The sequence below is a fragment of the Fundulus heteroclitus genome, chromosome 1, assembly GCF_011125445.2.
Source record: "Fundulus heteroclitus isolate FHET01 chromosome 1, MU-UCD_Fhet_4.1, whole genome shotgun sequence".
In the NCBI taxonomy this organism is placed as follows: domain Eukaryota; kingdom Metazoa; phylum Chordata; class Actinopteri; order Cyprinodontiformes; family Fundulidae; genus Fundulus; species Fundulus heteroclitus.
Window position 1 is genome coordinate 35,340,153 of NC_046361.1, and position 16,433 is coordinate 35,356,585.

The 16,433-nt window shown below is 39.3% G+C and overlaps 1 protein-coding gene across 1 annotated transcript in view; it reads left to right on the forward strand.

Annotated features, from left to right (window-relative positions):
* The first annotated feature begins 742 nt into the window (after positions 1 to 742).
* Positions 743 to 16,433, forward strand: part of LOC105926833 (formin-like protein 13) — a 66,096-nt gene continuing 50,405 nt past the window's right edge. Inside the window, exons 1-8 of the mRNA XM_036141782.1 lie at positions 743 to 954; positions 1,573 to 1,680; positions 2,507 to 2,593; positions 3,825 to 3,998; positions 4,080 to 4,237; positions 6,174 to 6,362; positions 6,551 to 7,199; positions 8,130 to 8,292. Of these exons, the coding sequence (XP_035997675.1) occupies positions 883 to 954; positions 1,573 to 1,680; positions 2,507 to 2,593; positions 3,825 to 3,998; positions 4,080 to 4,237; positions 6,174 to 6,362; positions 6,551 to 7,199; positions 8,130 to 8,292 (1,600 nt within the window). The 5' untranslated portion in view covers positions 743 to 882. The remainder of the gene's footprint in view (positions 955 to 1,572; positions 1,681 to 2,506; positions 2,594 to 3,824; positions 3,999 to 4,079; positions 4,238 to 6,173; positions 6,363 to 6,550; positions 7,200 to 8,129; positions 8,293 to 16,433) is intronic.

The window sequence follows — 16,433 nt, forward strand, 5'->3', positions numbered from 1 at the left end:
GAGTAAAAGTCTTAAAGTATCTGAAATGTCTTGTACTTAAGTATGACAATTACTGTAAAAATAGATGTACTCAAGTAATGTAATAAAAAGTATAAGTAAAAAGTAAAACAAAGCAAATGCAGTTTGAATGACATTTTTTAGATTTTGGTAAACTTAGAAAGTCAAATTTACTTAAAATAATATAAACAAACACTTGCGTGCGTGAGTCTCTCTCTCTCTTTTTGTAACGAGTAACTAAACCAAACATTGAAAATGTATTGAAGTAAAAGTATGCAATTAAGTTCAGAAATATAGTGAAATAAAAGTAAAAGTTATCAAAAAATGTTATACTCGAGAAAAGTATAAAGTACTCCAAAATATACTTAAGTACAGTAGTGAAGTATTTTTACTTCATTACTATACAACACTGGTTACTGCAAAACACTTATTACAGTACGCAGTACTGTATTTGCATGTACGATATTGTCAAACAAATAATGAATTTAAGGTAATTTTATTTTCCTCTTTTAAGTTTTATTAAGTTATTAATGTAATGCTCAAGTATTATCCAGATTCCTGACTTTGTATTAAAAAAATGCCAAAACACAGAAAATAAAGACATTGTCATGCAAGTAAAGACATGTTGGCTGACATCTTTGCAGCTCTGCGCAGAAATCTCTGCTCTGTAGGTGTGGCTGAACAGGCAGAGAAGAAAAAAAAAAAAAAACGACCTGTAACCTGAGCTGAAAGAGGGCGGTATTAAGAAGAGTACAACAAATCAGTGCATTTCTCCTCTGTTCTGCTAAGTGAGGCAGATCTCTGATTAAGTTACTGCATGACAATCAAAACAAAGCCAGCGAAGGAAAGAACAACTGTGACCTCTTGCATGGACATTTGCTTGCGATGCCTGGTTTAGGAACAAAGAAGAAAGACCATGTGTCCAAACCGGACAGACCCATCGGGGACCTGCCCCAGGTGAGCCTCAGCAGTTCACAGCAACAGGCTGAAATAATGCAAGCTTCACTTACTGTAACTACCAAACCATTTACCATGTTGATGACAACAGGACATCTTCTGTCTGCTCTTTCTGCTGATATATTTTACCACAGTTTGACTTTAGCTGTGCACAAGGCAGCCCTCTCGCTTTCATACACGTCACATCAGCACAGAGAAATGTGGTCGAGTTTATGGAGCTCTTTCAAGCGTTTCGTACTTCCTCAATTCAAGCTGACTTCCCTAAGATTTGTACTTTCCCACAGTGGGACAGTTTATTTTCCCAGAAACTGTGTCAAAGAATGAGATTTCTCAGGAAGGTTCCTGGTATACCATGTGCTCTTGTATCTTCTCATTGATGTTGCGCCATAATGATTTGACTCAAACATGTTCTCGGTCATAAAACTAAAAAGATAACAAGCGCGAGTTAATATTATCCTGTCTGAACTTTGCTTGCAACCTTTTGTTGAATGTCAGAAGGAAAGTGATAAAGGTCACCAAACAACCTGGAAAACACAATAATAGGCACAAATCTTTGCTCACATATCCATACCATGTATTTTTAATCAAACGTTTAATCTCTCCATGTGTTTGTTTCAGCTGAGCAACGAGCTGCAGCTTAGCATCATGAACAGGGTTAAAAATGGAGAGATATCCATCGACGATGCTCTGGACCAGGCAAGGAAGGAAAGCGAGCAGCTTCTCCATGTGGGTATCCAACCTAATCACGAGCAGAAAGCCGGTGACTATGGTGCAATAACATGAATTTCATGGATCTTTGTTACTGTTCTTGAGCGGATTGGACGGTTTTCATCCCACCTTGAAGAATTAACATAGTCTTTCAGATTAGGGCTCAGTATACCGTCACTGCAGTTTTTCATGCGGACTGTCAGAATATCAGACGGAGGTGTTTGAGAACAAACAAAGGGCGAAAATGAGACTGAATATTAGAAGCATTTTTTAAAAATAATTTAATGCTCTGTTGCTGTTAGATATGTCCATAAAAAGCAGCTATTACAATGTTTACAACATTGAAACACGTACCCGGTTTACGTTTGCCTTAGTTGTATCTACAATGCCAAAAATACCAGTTATTGTAGCTTTACTCTTAACTTCATTAGTTTTTTCGGGTAAATGCTTCAGATTTATGTATTTTTACATGCAGACATGGTACTGGCTACAGTTATCTCAGCCACAAGGGCATCACGGGTTACTTTCTGAATGTCTTAGTTACAAAGTGCCAGTAGAAGAAAACTTGTTTCTGTTAATTCCAAGCTTTTGCTACTCATGTTTTTTTCACATCGTCTTTGTCAGTATGCTGCTCAGCCTGCTGGATCGGTTTGAAAACCAGGTCTTTTTCTGATCCCTTTCCTGCGGCGACGTGGTTTCACATCAGTACTGGGAAATGTCACGTGTATTCTTTGTGCAAGGCTGTAGCAGGAAACAATGAATATTCTACTATGGAAACGCACTGTGCTTGGAAGGCTATAGCGTTTATAGTGACTCCATCTTTGTTTTCCGATTGCTTTTACAGGAACAGCCTGAGAAAAATACAACAGAGCAATACAACTTCAGTGTTCATAAGCACGGCCGCTACAGGTGGCAGAAGCGGGTTCTGCAGGTGAGTTTAAAAAGCTGCTCTTCCACTCTCTGAAAGGCAGCAGGGCCTATAACGACCCGTAGGGCCACAGGTGGTTTGCAAGTTCAAGCTAAAGCAAAAGTAGTCTTTCTTCTTGAACATCTTCACACTTTGTCATTTCACAACCATAAACTGATATGTATAATATTTGGATATTAAAAAGGCCGACACAATAAAGCGCACAACTGCCATGTAGAAAACAAACGACATGGTTCTACAAAAAGGTTTTACAAATAAAAGTCAAAATAGTGCAATGTGAATTTCTTTCAGTCCCCTAACTTTAGTACACTGTTGAATCTTTCGTTGCTATAATTAGAACTACAAGCCTTTTGGGGATATTTTTCCTCTTCCAGCATTTCATATCAGTATAATAAAGCCTTTGGCCATTCTTCCATGCAAAATAGCTCGTCCAGTATGGATGGAGAGGGGATTTAAGTTTGGACTTTGACTGGGTCATTGTGACTCATTAATGTGCTTTAATCTTAACCATTCTGTTGTAGCTCTGGCTTAATGTTTTTGGTTGTTGCTCTGCTGAAAAAGGAACCTCTGCTCTCGTCTCAAGTCTTTTTCAGTCCAGTTTCTGTCTGGTAAAGCTCTCTGTAGCTCCGTCCCTCTTCCGTCTTCCCATCAACTCTGAAAAACTCCCCTGTCCCTGGTGAAGAAAAGCATCTCCACAGCATTATGCTGCCATAACAATGTTTCATGCTGGGCTTGTTCAGGATTACCTTCCCACTAAACATTTTGCATGAAGGCAAAAAAAAAATTAATTATAAAAAATCTGAACAACAATATTTGTGGCATCAATTGAGCAAAATGTGAAAATGTTCAAGGGCAAGACAACATATCTATCTATCTATCTATCTATCTATCTATCTATCTATCTATCTATCTATCTATCTATCTATCTATCTATCTATCTATCTATCTATCTATCTATCTATCTATCTATCTATCTATCTATCTATCTATCTATCTATCTATCTATAGGTTGGTAGGTAAGTAGATAGATAGATAGATAGATAGATAGATAGATAGATAGATAGATAGATAGATAGATAGATAGATAAATTTGTGCGGTGCCAAATTATTTGCCAGTAACATTGTCAATTTGTCCTTTGACTGATTCTTACCGTTTATGAAAACCATGTATGTACAGTTTGTTTGTACAGATTTTGTCCCTTGGCCACTAATTTCCAACCTTGTGTGCGTCTAGATCGATTTTAAGACCAAGATGTTGTGCAGCATAGAGAAAGGCATCGTCAACCGCCAGCTGCCCTTCTCCATTGTGAAGAGTTGTGATGATGGAGTTGGCTCTAGGTTCTCCATTTCTTTTAAAGGACACCACGACTATGAATTGGAAGCTACATCACTGGAAGACAAACATAAGGTAGAGCTGTGGCTTAATCAGAAACTTTTAAGGCGAACAAATCAGTGTGTCCATGCTTACCGTGTCGCTCTTGTCGTGCAGATGATGCAGCTTGTGAATCAGATTATTCATGGGAACATATACAGCGGTTCTGAAGGTGAGAATTCAGAATCGCAACAGGAGTCCCAAGCATCGCAGAGCCTTAAAGAAGGTGCACTGTTACTGCACAGAGGAGGACTGGCGTCGTTCAAATGGGTGAAGTACGAATGAATCTTTCTTATTTCAGCTTTACTAAGTAAAGAACAAACTATAAGACAATTTTACTGAAATCTATTTATGGTCCAAGAAATCGGAGAAATCTGGACTATATACTCTTTAGCTGCCACAGATTAGGTGTAAGCAGCCACCTGATGTCAACTTCCTGAACTTGTGAGGAATGTTTACCATCTTTTTGAGAATAGTTACTGTAACAGGATCTTACCTGTTTTTCTTCTTGGTTCTTTTCCCTGTGAAAAATGTGACAACAGTGTAAAAGGACTCTAGGTAACAGATTAATTTCACTTTGTACAGAGCCATGCTAACTTTTGCACTTCATACTAAGCTGATCAGGTTTGACATGAAAAGTTTTAAAGAATTCTTGATCTTCTAGTCTACTAATTCCATTTTCAGAAACATTGGGATGTTTTCTAAAATGCTACCAAGACTAGAATTTGCCATCTATTACATAATTGGGGCTATTTTAACCATCCCCTGTAGAAACAGCAGTATTTTTGCTAAACAACGTGAAAGGCATAATTTACTATCGTGTTACATTTTCCCGACATTTACTTAACACTTCACTTGATAGCAGTGAAAATTGTTTGTGGCAGCCTGGTTGAGAAAATAGTGTTAATTGTTGGGAAACACAAGATGTTAGCAGCCCGACAGTCGACGGTTGTTCTAATTATGACGGCCTAAAGATGGCGGTGCCGAACTCCAGTCCTCGATAGCTGCCATCCTGCAACTTTTTGAATGCATCTCTTCACCACCACATACGTATCTGATGTGTGCAAGATTCATGCACAGTGATTATTTTTTTCTCACCACAGAGTGAGGCGGCAAGCAGGACCTAGTTGTCTTCAAAAAGCAGAGATAAAATCCGCTGGTCCCCAAAACAGACCCCCTCCAGCCCTGGGCGGCGCCTAGAAATCATGTCCATGAACGTTATGAACAGGACCGGTGACAGAAGGCAGCCCTGCTGGAGTCCAACATGCACAAAGAACAGGTCTGACTTAATGCCAGCCATGTGGACCAGATTCCTGCTCTGCCTGTACAAAGACCGGATGGCCCTTAGTAACGGCCCCCAGACTCCTGGAGTGCTCTCCGCTGGGCACCACTGGGGACACGGTCGAATGCCTTCTCCAGATCCACACAGCACAGGTGGACCAGTTGGGCAAACTCCCATCAACACTCAAGCACCCTGTAAAAATAGAAGAAAAAAAAATCTGAAATTTTAACCCTTTGTCAGATTTTGCTGTCAAAGTCAGTTTCTTTCTTTTTATTTGTGTTGTGGGGAAAAACCCTGCAAACAAACAAATAAAACAAAAAGCAAGTGGACTTTCCCCATTAAGTAGTTAGATTTTCAGAACGTAATGTTTTTCACCTTGTAGAGTACAAAATAACAAAACAAACAAAAAAAAATCCCTTAAAAAGGGATTTCAAAACTAGGGAACAAAAAATATAAAATTAGAAAAAAAATATTTTTTTTTGAAGGAGAAACTGCACAGAAAATGCCACGAAGGGCATAGATGACTCTACATTGTTTAAATGGGCTATTCTTGTCTTGGAAAAAAAAAAGAAATAAACCCTCAAATACACAACCTGGAAAAAAACCCCAAAGTTATGCAATGATAAAAAGAACCAAAAAAGAACCAAAAAAAAAAAAAAAAAGTAAGGTTAAAGATTCAGAATAAAGCAATAAATCAGCTTGGGACGTATCGCATAATGCGGTATGTTTCCCTTTTAGGAAACAGACAAGCAAAACATAAAACATAATATGAATCAAACCTCACATCTATAGCATAAAACAATGCAGCGGATTTTATCGTTGGTTATCTGCCCAAGCAGCACACAGCAGGAAGGTAATAAAACTGTTAAGTCTACAGTTAAGATCGTTGTGTCGCCTTGCACCGCATATTTCCCCTTATGTTGTTTCAGATACAAAGCTCAGCTCCACCCAGGGGAGATAACGCTGGTCCCATTCAAGCATCGCAGCAACATGGACGGTGACGTGACATCCTCGGTTCCTCTTTCCACTGTAATTCATTTATCAGACGGTGACACCAGTGTACAGAAACCGTATGGTTTCGACACCTTTGTTCTGATCACACACAGAAATGAGTACCAGTGAGTAAGAACGTGCATGCTGTTAATTTTACCCTGACATTTCATACAAACATACAATTTTTTTGGTTTTCACAGTTATTGTCCTGCTCTGTTTGATTTGTGGTGTAATAAACACGAAGCCTTTAGTTACTTATTAGAGTTTCAGCTCTAACAGGGAAGTCGGGTAAAGTTTTATTGAAACGTTGCAGGTTTAAAGTCCCCGCACCAGAGGAAGCGGCCTCTCCTGGCGCTGTGCAGAAGGAACGCGATGCCTGGGTCAAAGCCATCGGCAAACTGTGTTCACACTGGAAGAGGCTGTCCAGGTCTGAATACATGTTTGCAGAATCCAAGACCTTGCAAGAAATCAGCATACCGGAAGACGCGGACGACAGCGACGCAGATCTTGAGCCAGGTGGTGGATTTGCTGCTGGGAACGATGCTCCAGCTGACAATAAAAGTGCAGATCCCACATCCAGAGGCGTGGACAGCCCATTGGGAGGCGAGGCAGGTCAGAGTTCTCCTCCAGTGGATGCTGATACAAAGCCTGTCCCCAAACCTCGCATCAGCAAGGCTGCCGGTCAAATTACCGCTGGATCAGATCCTTCCAGTTCCATCCTGTCTCCAACCTCTCCCTTTGCTTCTGTCCCAAAATTCCCCTTCTCCCCTCCACCCTCGCCCCACGCCGGCGTAACGTCCTTTTCCTCAGGCCCGGAGTCTCAAAAACCGCTCTCCCCATTAGTGAAAGAGCCTCCACCCCCGCCCATCCCGGCTCCACCACCTCTGCCTGTCAAAATAACGAGCACGTTGAAGAAAAAACGAACAAAGGCGTTCCACTGGGACCTCATTGGCTCTGAGAAGGTAACTAACCATCATTTATTACTTTACCTTCTTTCGCCACAAGATGAGGAAGCCTCCCCCTATAATAAAAACATTTATTGTAGATAATTGGTCAAAGGAATATTGTCTGATATTCAATTCAATTCAATTCAATTCAATTTTATTTATATAGCGCCAATTCATGAAACATGTCATCTCGAGGCTCTTTACAAAGTCAGAATCAATCATATTATACAGATTGGTCAAAAATTTCCTATATAAGAGAACCCAGTTGATTGCATCAAAGTCCTGACAAGCAGCATTTACTCCTGAAGAAGCGTAGAGCTACAGGGAGAGTCGTCTGCATTGTCCATGGCTTTGCTGCAATCCCTGATACTGAGCAAGCATGAAGCGACAGTGGAAAGAAAAACTCCCCATAAGCGAGAAGGAAAAACTTCCAGCAGAACCGGGCTCAGTATGAACGGTCATCTGCCTCGACCGACTGGGGTTACAGAAGACAGAGCAGAGACACAACAAGAGAGACAAAAAAGCACAGAAGCACACATTGATCCAGTAATCTGTTCTACATTAGATGGTAATAGGGGGTGATCTGTCTTCCCTGGATGATGTCACAGCTAACAGAACGTCAGACCAGGTGTACCTACTATGAAGACAAAAGATATTGGTCAAAGAAAATGAAAAAGTCAATTCAATTCAACCATACAGATTCCAGTCAATATAAGCAGCCCAACTTGATCCACATCAGGTTCAGTTTATTATTCAAATTGGTTAAACCGCTTCTCTATCCAAGGAAACCCAGCAGATAGCTGGGTGCGACGTTCAGTGTGAGTTTATGCTTTTGCAATGAAATAATCCTTTTCATGGTGCTCTATTCATGCATGTTTGCCAGGGGCGGCAATAGATGCATGCACGTCTTTGTCTAATGAGGATATTTTTATTTTATTTCAACAGATTGCAAAAACATTTTGGGTCCAGGAAAAGAGCAGAGGGCCTGAAATCGACACATCGCGGTTATGGCATCAGTTCGCTGTCAAAGACCTGGGAACGTTTGCCACAACGGACTCGAGTGGCTCCCAGCACATAATGCTCAACCAGAAGATTGCACACAACTTCAGTGAGTAGCTCCACTTTGACTGCATGCCTGAGTTTATTAGGAATATGATTTGCAGCTGCATGGGGATTATTGAGACGTTAGGGGGGGACGGCTGGAATTCCTCAAGTGTCATTTCCTTGTTGCTGGAAAACCAATTTGTCCGGATTAAGTCAAATGAAGAATCTAATTTCCGTTTGTAAAAGAATGAGCTACCTTTCCCCACCCATTAGAGGGTAGCACCACACAAACGGTAGCAAAGATCCCTGCAGGAGGGCAACAAATGAATCATAAACTTTCAGTGTCCAATGAGGACAAAAGTGAGACAAAAACAGGTTTCCTCAATTTAAACTGGGCCACTTTGGCTGTAAAGCAAATATGTGATTGTTCTGTACGACTGCCAGCAGGGGGCAGTGTTGAACCAACCTTTAAGGCCATCTCTGCCCCCGAGGAATAGCCACAGTGGATTGTAAGATATTCTATCTCTCATCTAATGGCTTTTCACTTTTGATTACCTGAGGCTTGTATGTGTCAAGCCCTCACCTGAGGGAGAGCATTTCCAGAGCTTCTCCTCAGAGCCCCTCCTTGTAGCTGTGTCCCAGTTGTGGAGACGTACAGATGTGGCAGTGGCCGGCTGCTAAGTGGGATCAGAGTGAACGCGCAGACCGGCAGCATAATTCGAGTTCACGTGTTCATAAAAAATAAATAGGGGGGCATCGAAGAGACAGCGGCAGAGATTTGCGGCCCTTGTGCAGAACACACTGTCGTTTGCTGATGGCGCTCCTCGACTTGTTAACTTTGGGTTGTGTCAGGATCTGAGTGAAGACAGCCTGCAGGCAACCCGGGGCCATGCATCCTTCTGCTCCCGGCTTTCTGAAAAAATGGTGACATTTGATAAACAAGGGAGTGAGCCGGGCTTGATGTTTCTCCTTCCTTTGTTCCTCGTTCCATCAACACAGAAAGTCACACCGTCGCTTTGAAGTATAATGAAGCCTCGCCAAAAGTTAGTTTACTGTACTGAAAATGCCAGTAAACTTCTTGTGTGAGAATAGTTTCTGAGTCATATGTTCAGGAAAACCAACACCGGAGTATACCACACAATGTCAGTCGCTCAAATGCGATATTAATATTTAAAAAAGCGTTTTGCAGTAATTTTTAAAGTGCACATTAATCCATACTACAATATATTTATGTATGCCAAAGTATCCTGTACCTCCAAACTGGAAACTTTAAAGTAGCATAAAAGTAGCATACTTTTTTTATATTATACTCTCAAATAGGGTTGGACGATAATTCAATATAACATTATATACCGATTGATAGAAAAAAAAGGGTCAATAAAAAGTTCAATAGAATAACAGTGTTTTTTCCTTATGTGTTCTAACCATGTAGATTAATATTACAGTTGCTACGTCCTCCCAACCAATCACAAACACAGACACAGGAACGCTCCGTCGTCGTGAATAAAGGGTTGAGTTTGAATTCAGTGTTTGTGTTCTGTACCTAAAAATAAGTCGTTAAGCAACAGCATAAAATGGCCAGGGCTGCACTTAAAATATGTTTTCAATTTGTTGATAATTATCGATATGGATACAATATGATTTTTATTTTATCAATATTCTTTTTCTCTATATCGTCCAGCCCTACTCTCAAAGTTCATTTTATTGGGATTTAAAAAGCAGTGCATAATTGAGAAGTGGTAAGAAAAGGAAACACGATTTCCAACATTATTTAAAAATAAAGATCTGAAAAGTGTGCCATTAATTTGTATTCAGCTCCTTTCATTCTGATGCTCCTAAACAAAGTCCAATCCAACAACTGCCTTCAGAAGTTGTGAGTAACTCAATCTTAGAAATCCACAAAGGTTTCCTTCTTCTTCTTCTCCTTTCAGCCTTTCCTTTGCAGGGGTCGCCACGACGAGTCGTTTGTCTCCATCTAACCCTCTTTTGCATCTCATTCTCTCACGCTAACGACCTCCATGTCATGTAATTTCCCAGACGTTTACTAGACTTTTATTTACTTTTATTCATTACTGAATAAAAGTAATGGAGTTCGGCACCGCCATCTTTAGGTCGTCATAATTAGAACAACCGTTGACTGTCAGAGTTTTCTGCCATATCAGTACAGCAGCTCTCACACCTCATACAAACCCCCACGTTTCTACCGATCACAGATCCAGTAACGTCACCTAATCTCTCACATCCCGCTACACTTACTTTTCCCCCCCCTTACCTTAGATGTGGTTCAAACTGAAAGTGTAACTTGAGTCATTATTTGATGTCTGATTACATTGGCTCATAATTAGCTGACCGATTTAGGACACTCATGGAGCAATGACATTTCTTTCCCTGATGGCAATGGAAAAAAAAAACAGTTTGATAGTAGCTTTAGTGAACAAACAGCTTTATGAAAACCAGAAACCAAACCAAACAGAACAAAGCGAAGGCTGCAGAGACGTTTAAAGCTGGGTTGGGATATAAAACCATATCGAAAGTCTTGAGCATCTCACAGAGTATTGTTCACACTGCAAAAACTGAACTAAAAATAAGTACATTTTTCTTGAAATGAGTGTATTTATACTTTATTTGAGCAGGTAAATAAAATAATCTGCCAATGGAATAAGATTTTTGCACTTAAAATAGGAAAAACTTATCTCCATCACCTTATTTCAAGTGCATTATGTCTAATTATCTGATTTTAGGGGTCAAAATACTCATCCCATTGGCAGATAATCTTATTTACCTGCTCAAATCAAGGACAAATGCACCAATTTCGAGAAAAAATTACTTGTTTTTAGTTCTGTTTTTGTAGTGCAGCTGAAAAATGGAAAGCGTATGCTACCAATTACGGTTATCCCCCTTAACTGAGAACAATAATCAGAGAAGCGGCCAATGGCGACTCTGGAGGATCTGTAGATAATCACAGCTCAGGAGGGAGAATCTATTGATATGAACGCTATCTGGGTTGTCCTACACTAATCTGACCTTCATGGTGTGACAATTAGAAAGCTACGGTTGAAAGAAAGCTATGAGAAGCCATGCTTAAAGTTTATCCAGAACCACTCTGGTCAGTTGAAAGCAAAACTGAACCTTATAGCATTTTGTAAAATGCTGTGAGCGGAGAACAATGTACACCGCAGATCAACCTGGGCACATAGATGCCACCGTGATCGATGGCTGTGGCAGCAACATGCTGTGAGGAAGATTTTCTTAAGCAGAAACAGGGAGGCTGGTAAGATGGCAGAAGCTCTGCGTTCAGTCGGACACAACTGGAGCTCTTCTGTGAAGAAGAACTGGCAACATTTTTGCAGATACAAAGTCTTGACTCGGAGTGACTGAACACAAATGGACAACACACTTTTCATGTTTGGATTGGGAGATAATAATGATGATCCTATTTCTTTGTGCTTGCGTCATGGTAAAATGTGAAAAGGTTCTAGTGAGATAAGAACAACTGGCGAACCACCGCAGAATACGACTGCTGATAGGACCTAATCTTCTGCTTCTCTCTGCATATCCTCACAGATTCTCTAACACACACACTTCCCTGCTTCTTCTTGCATCTTTATCACCCAGAAAACTGGCTAAATCTGAGCTTTTCATGCAGCTCAGGTATCATTCTCTCACACACTGTTTATCCAGCTGATCCCATCACACCGGGAGCCCTGAATGCCAGCCAGCTCACCTGCTTTTTTTTTTTTTACACCACGGCTAACAGTGTGACTCCATCTTGATTAGACAATATTACAAGTATACAATTAATAATTAAGGAAAAAACACAGAGGTGATAATTAGTACACGTATGTAGCATCTCACCCCTGCTGCAATCACTGATGTTAACTCTCACCAGAGTGTGAGGATCAGGCGGCGGTAGTCTTACTGTGGACCAAACTATTCCCATCTCTTGAACTTGTTCCTCATGTTTTCAGGTTTTGGATTCTGCACTTAATTGCATTCTTTTTGTTATTTTATGCAAGAGATCAACACAAAGTGAGCCATAACAAAAGCAAAAAGAGATCTTTGTTATTTCTTACCAATCAACATCTGAAAAACACATCGTGCACAAGCATTCTGCCCCTGAACCTCAGCTTCCACCGTGTTTACAGCTGCAAGGCTTTTCGGTGACGTTCGACCAGCTTTGAACATCAGGGGGATGCTATTTTTTAACCATTCTTCCTTACAAAATTGGACTGAGAACATCTGTCAGTTTAATTGTAGGTGTGCTCTTTAACTAGGCCATTTTAACTAATGGATATATTTTGATCTAAAACCGCTCCATTGTAGGTCTAGTTATGTGTTAAGACTCAGTGTCCAGGTGTCGGGTAAACTGCCATGTTTAACAACACATTTTATTAGGGGTGTTTGTGGCGCTAGAGTTGGGGAGTTTGTCCTGTAACTAGCGGGTTGCTGGTTTGATCTCCTGCTCCGACCGTCTCAGTCGTTGTGTCCTTGGGCAAGAAATTTCACCCGCATTACCTGCTGGCGGTGGTGAGAGGGTCCGACGGCGCCGATGTGTGGCAGCCTCGCTTCTGTCAGTCAGCTGTGGCTACAATCACAGCGCAACACAATGTTTATGCAAATTGATTTTTCTTTATTTAAATTCAGCAAAAAAAAAAAAAAAAAAAAGGAAAAAAAAAAAGGCTCAGGACGGCTGGTTGATTGCAAGACAAATGATCAACATTTAACCTAAATTAAAATACATAAAAACTTCAGCTTGTTTTCTTTTGCATGGCCTTTAAATATTACTTTTTATTGATCTCCTTTCTAAGTTAACTACCTTAACAGCTCATCTAACAACACAACGATTGCATTTCCAAAATTCTACTTCAAGTCATGATGGGGGCTTATACCGCTCTTGTTTCTAATCGCTTTTAATTGGGTTTGGAGGCAAGATGATTATTACACCTCAAAGTAGAATATTTGCACAGGTCTTTCTTTTTTGATTTTGATTTTATCGATCTTAGTAACTTTACATGGGGGGAAACGTTCCGAGCTCCTTTTCTACCCCTGCCAATGTCAATATTCAGGTAGAAAAGATCATAATTAACTCAAAACAACTTGTGTTTGGAATTCCCCAGTCACTGCGGTGTTGATGTTCTCCATCATCACAACTCTTGTGATCTTCCTTTTCAAATGGAATTAATGATCACATCTGTAAAAATACGCAGAAAGCGAACTGAAGCATTTTTTGTTTCTAGTAATAATTATATTGAACAAATGAACACTTGGTTTCCCTTGACAGAAATGTAATAGCTTGTGAAATTGTGCCACCTTTCAAAGTTGTTTATCAGAAAGTTATTGGCCACAAAAATAAACTTTTCCTAAAGTAATTTACTGCACTAGAAGTTGAAGTCTGGGAAGGGAAGGATTCAGGTAGATTTCGGTGTGAAGGTGATGTTTAAATCCAAAACTGAAATCTTTTTCTTCAAGGTTTGTGTTTTTAAATATACTAAGAATGTTCATAGGTGATTCAGAGCGAAAGAGAGAGAAAAAAATAGAAATAGCTTTGTTCAGATTTTCTTTTGTCCAGATGTGCCAGTTCATGACAAAAAAGCTGTATTAACAATACTGTAATGGATAGATTCTTAAAAAGAAACAAAAAAACTGAAGCTTACTCAGTTCTAGAAACAAGTAGCTAAAAGTTTGGGGTTTTTGTGTGTTATATTCAGACTTGTCACTTCAGACAAACCCTGAAACTGAGAGAACTTGCTCTTGCATCTATGAACAAGATATATAACCGCGGCCACAGCCCGGGTAAAATTCTCAGTTTTTTTTTTATATGAAATACAATAAACCGTATAAAAACATTTTCCACTTCTAATGTGACATACTGTCTATCCTGTAAAATTTAACTGAAAGAGCATCAGTTTGAGGTAAAGCAAAAATATACAGACCAGTTTAACAAACCAGATTATCATTGAAAAGTTCATTTTCAGTTACTCTATTACTAACTTAAACACATTCTGTAGACTGATTACACACAAACAGAAGTTTTCAAGCTTTTATTTCTGTTAATGATGGTTTCCCACTTACAGCTAATTAAAATGCAACATTAAAGATTGGAATATTATATCAGACCAATAAAAAAACTAATACAGAAATATGGGATAAATAAAAAGTGTTTTAGGCAGGTATTAAAGTTGTCCTTTTCATTTATTGAACATGACTGGATGTACACTACCAGTCAAATGGTTTGTATTTTTTATTATTACCTCTGGGAACTCCTGGTGATCACCTCATGAAGCCCACTGAGAAAATGCCAAGAGTGTGCAATACGGGTAATCAAAATAAATTGAGGTTATTTGAAGAATCTAAAATACAAAAGATGTTTTGATTTATTTCTCAATTTTTAGTTTGCTGCATATTTCCTTTAGTTTTTCATATTTGTTACATTTTCACAATGTAGAAAGTAATAACTAAAGGAAAAACCCTTGATTGACAAAGGTGTCACCAGACTGTTGATTGGTCGTGTCTATAAATAATAAAAAAAGCTGCAACTGCCTAATGGAATAATTTTTAATTTTTGTTTTATAAATTGTGAAAGCCCTTTTTTGCTTTCTCTGTTCACGCTTCTTGAGTTCAGACCATACCTCAATTTTAGGGAATCTGATTAACCTCAAACAAATTCCTAGCTGTCCTTTTTTTCCCCCCTGGCATTTCTCAATCGTATTCTTTAGCCAAAGCCGCATGATTCAGATACTAGCAAAGATCAAAAGGATCTAATGGTTTAAAAGTATCAGTCAGGAAAAATTACATGAAAAACCATGGGATTAAAATTACTGGTGTGCATTTATCATTTTGTTTGTGGTTGTCATGGAAAACCTCTGTTCCCGATAAGAATTTCAATTTAGTGTGACAAAGATAAATTCCAATTCATGATGTTTAAAAAAACAAAAACAAACTGACTGCATGGTTGGAATAGTTATTTTCCCTATAAATTTTCTCCACAAGCGCATCAATAAATAACAATAAGGTTAAAAATATGATTAAATATAGCTACCGGGTGCAGTTTAGTGATGAAATTCAAACTTCTTAATGCAACTTGTGTCCTGAAGAAGCATATTCATAGATGGGTGTCCATTTTAAGAGCAGTCTTTATGTGTCAGAACCATGCAGTAACCTAAAATAGACCAGAAATAAGCTTGTAATAGTTTTTATTTAAATCTTCTCCTTTATTTTTATCACATTAAAACCACAAAATATCACTTTTTGCCAAGTACTGGTTGTGTTCCATATATCTGGAACCGTGTGTTTGATAGAAAAACAACAACTCAGAGCCCCAGATCAGCAGCACACGCATAATGAAACATGGTGGTGGCGGCATCATGCTCGGGGTTAACTTTGCTTCTGAGGGAACTACGACATCCCAGCGTGTCAGGGATCCATCCAAAACAATATAACGATGTCTTCACCAGGAGAAAATTAAAGTCTTAGACAACCAATCTGTCGAGTCACCTAAAGAGTGCTTTGGACAAAAATATGTCTTCACAATCTGACGAATTGGAGGAATGTTTGAAAAGTACGATAGAGAATTTGGTAGGAGATGATGTGGGATGCTGGCAGATGCCTACCATCAATTAATGAATTCTGACATTAATGCAAAACGTACTTCAACAGTGTGTGGATATGTATGCAACCAGGTTATTACAACAGTTTGATTAATAAAAGGTACCTACTAACTAATATTTTGATTGTGAAAGATCAAAATCTGTGATTACGTCACAACAAACCTGGCATCCTAATAAGTAGTCATAGCAGTTTTTATATTCACTTAAGTTACACTGATTAACAATATAAACAACGGTAAAAGTTTCCTGCAAATGGTGGGAGAAAAACGTAGAGAAAATATAGCAAGGCATATCGTTCTAAATGTTGAGAGGCTTCTGCTCATTACCACCCCCTTTAAATGCTGTGTAAAATCAGGACTGCCTATATTTGATTGGCTTGTTAGTAATGTCATTTCATCCCTATGCCAATAAAACCCGTGTTAGGAGGGCTGCACCGCCACACAGGCCAGCCAAAGACACCTACAGAGCAGATGACAGGAAGGCGTGGAAGGTTTTTGTGTGAATTCGTGAGAGGGTTTGCTGTACATTCCAGCTCTTCTAAAGGCTGTGCCTGCAGCTTTCATCCTGTTTAATGTTTAAATCATTTCGATGCAAGTCA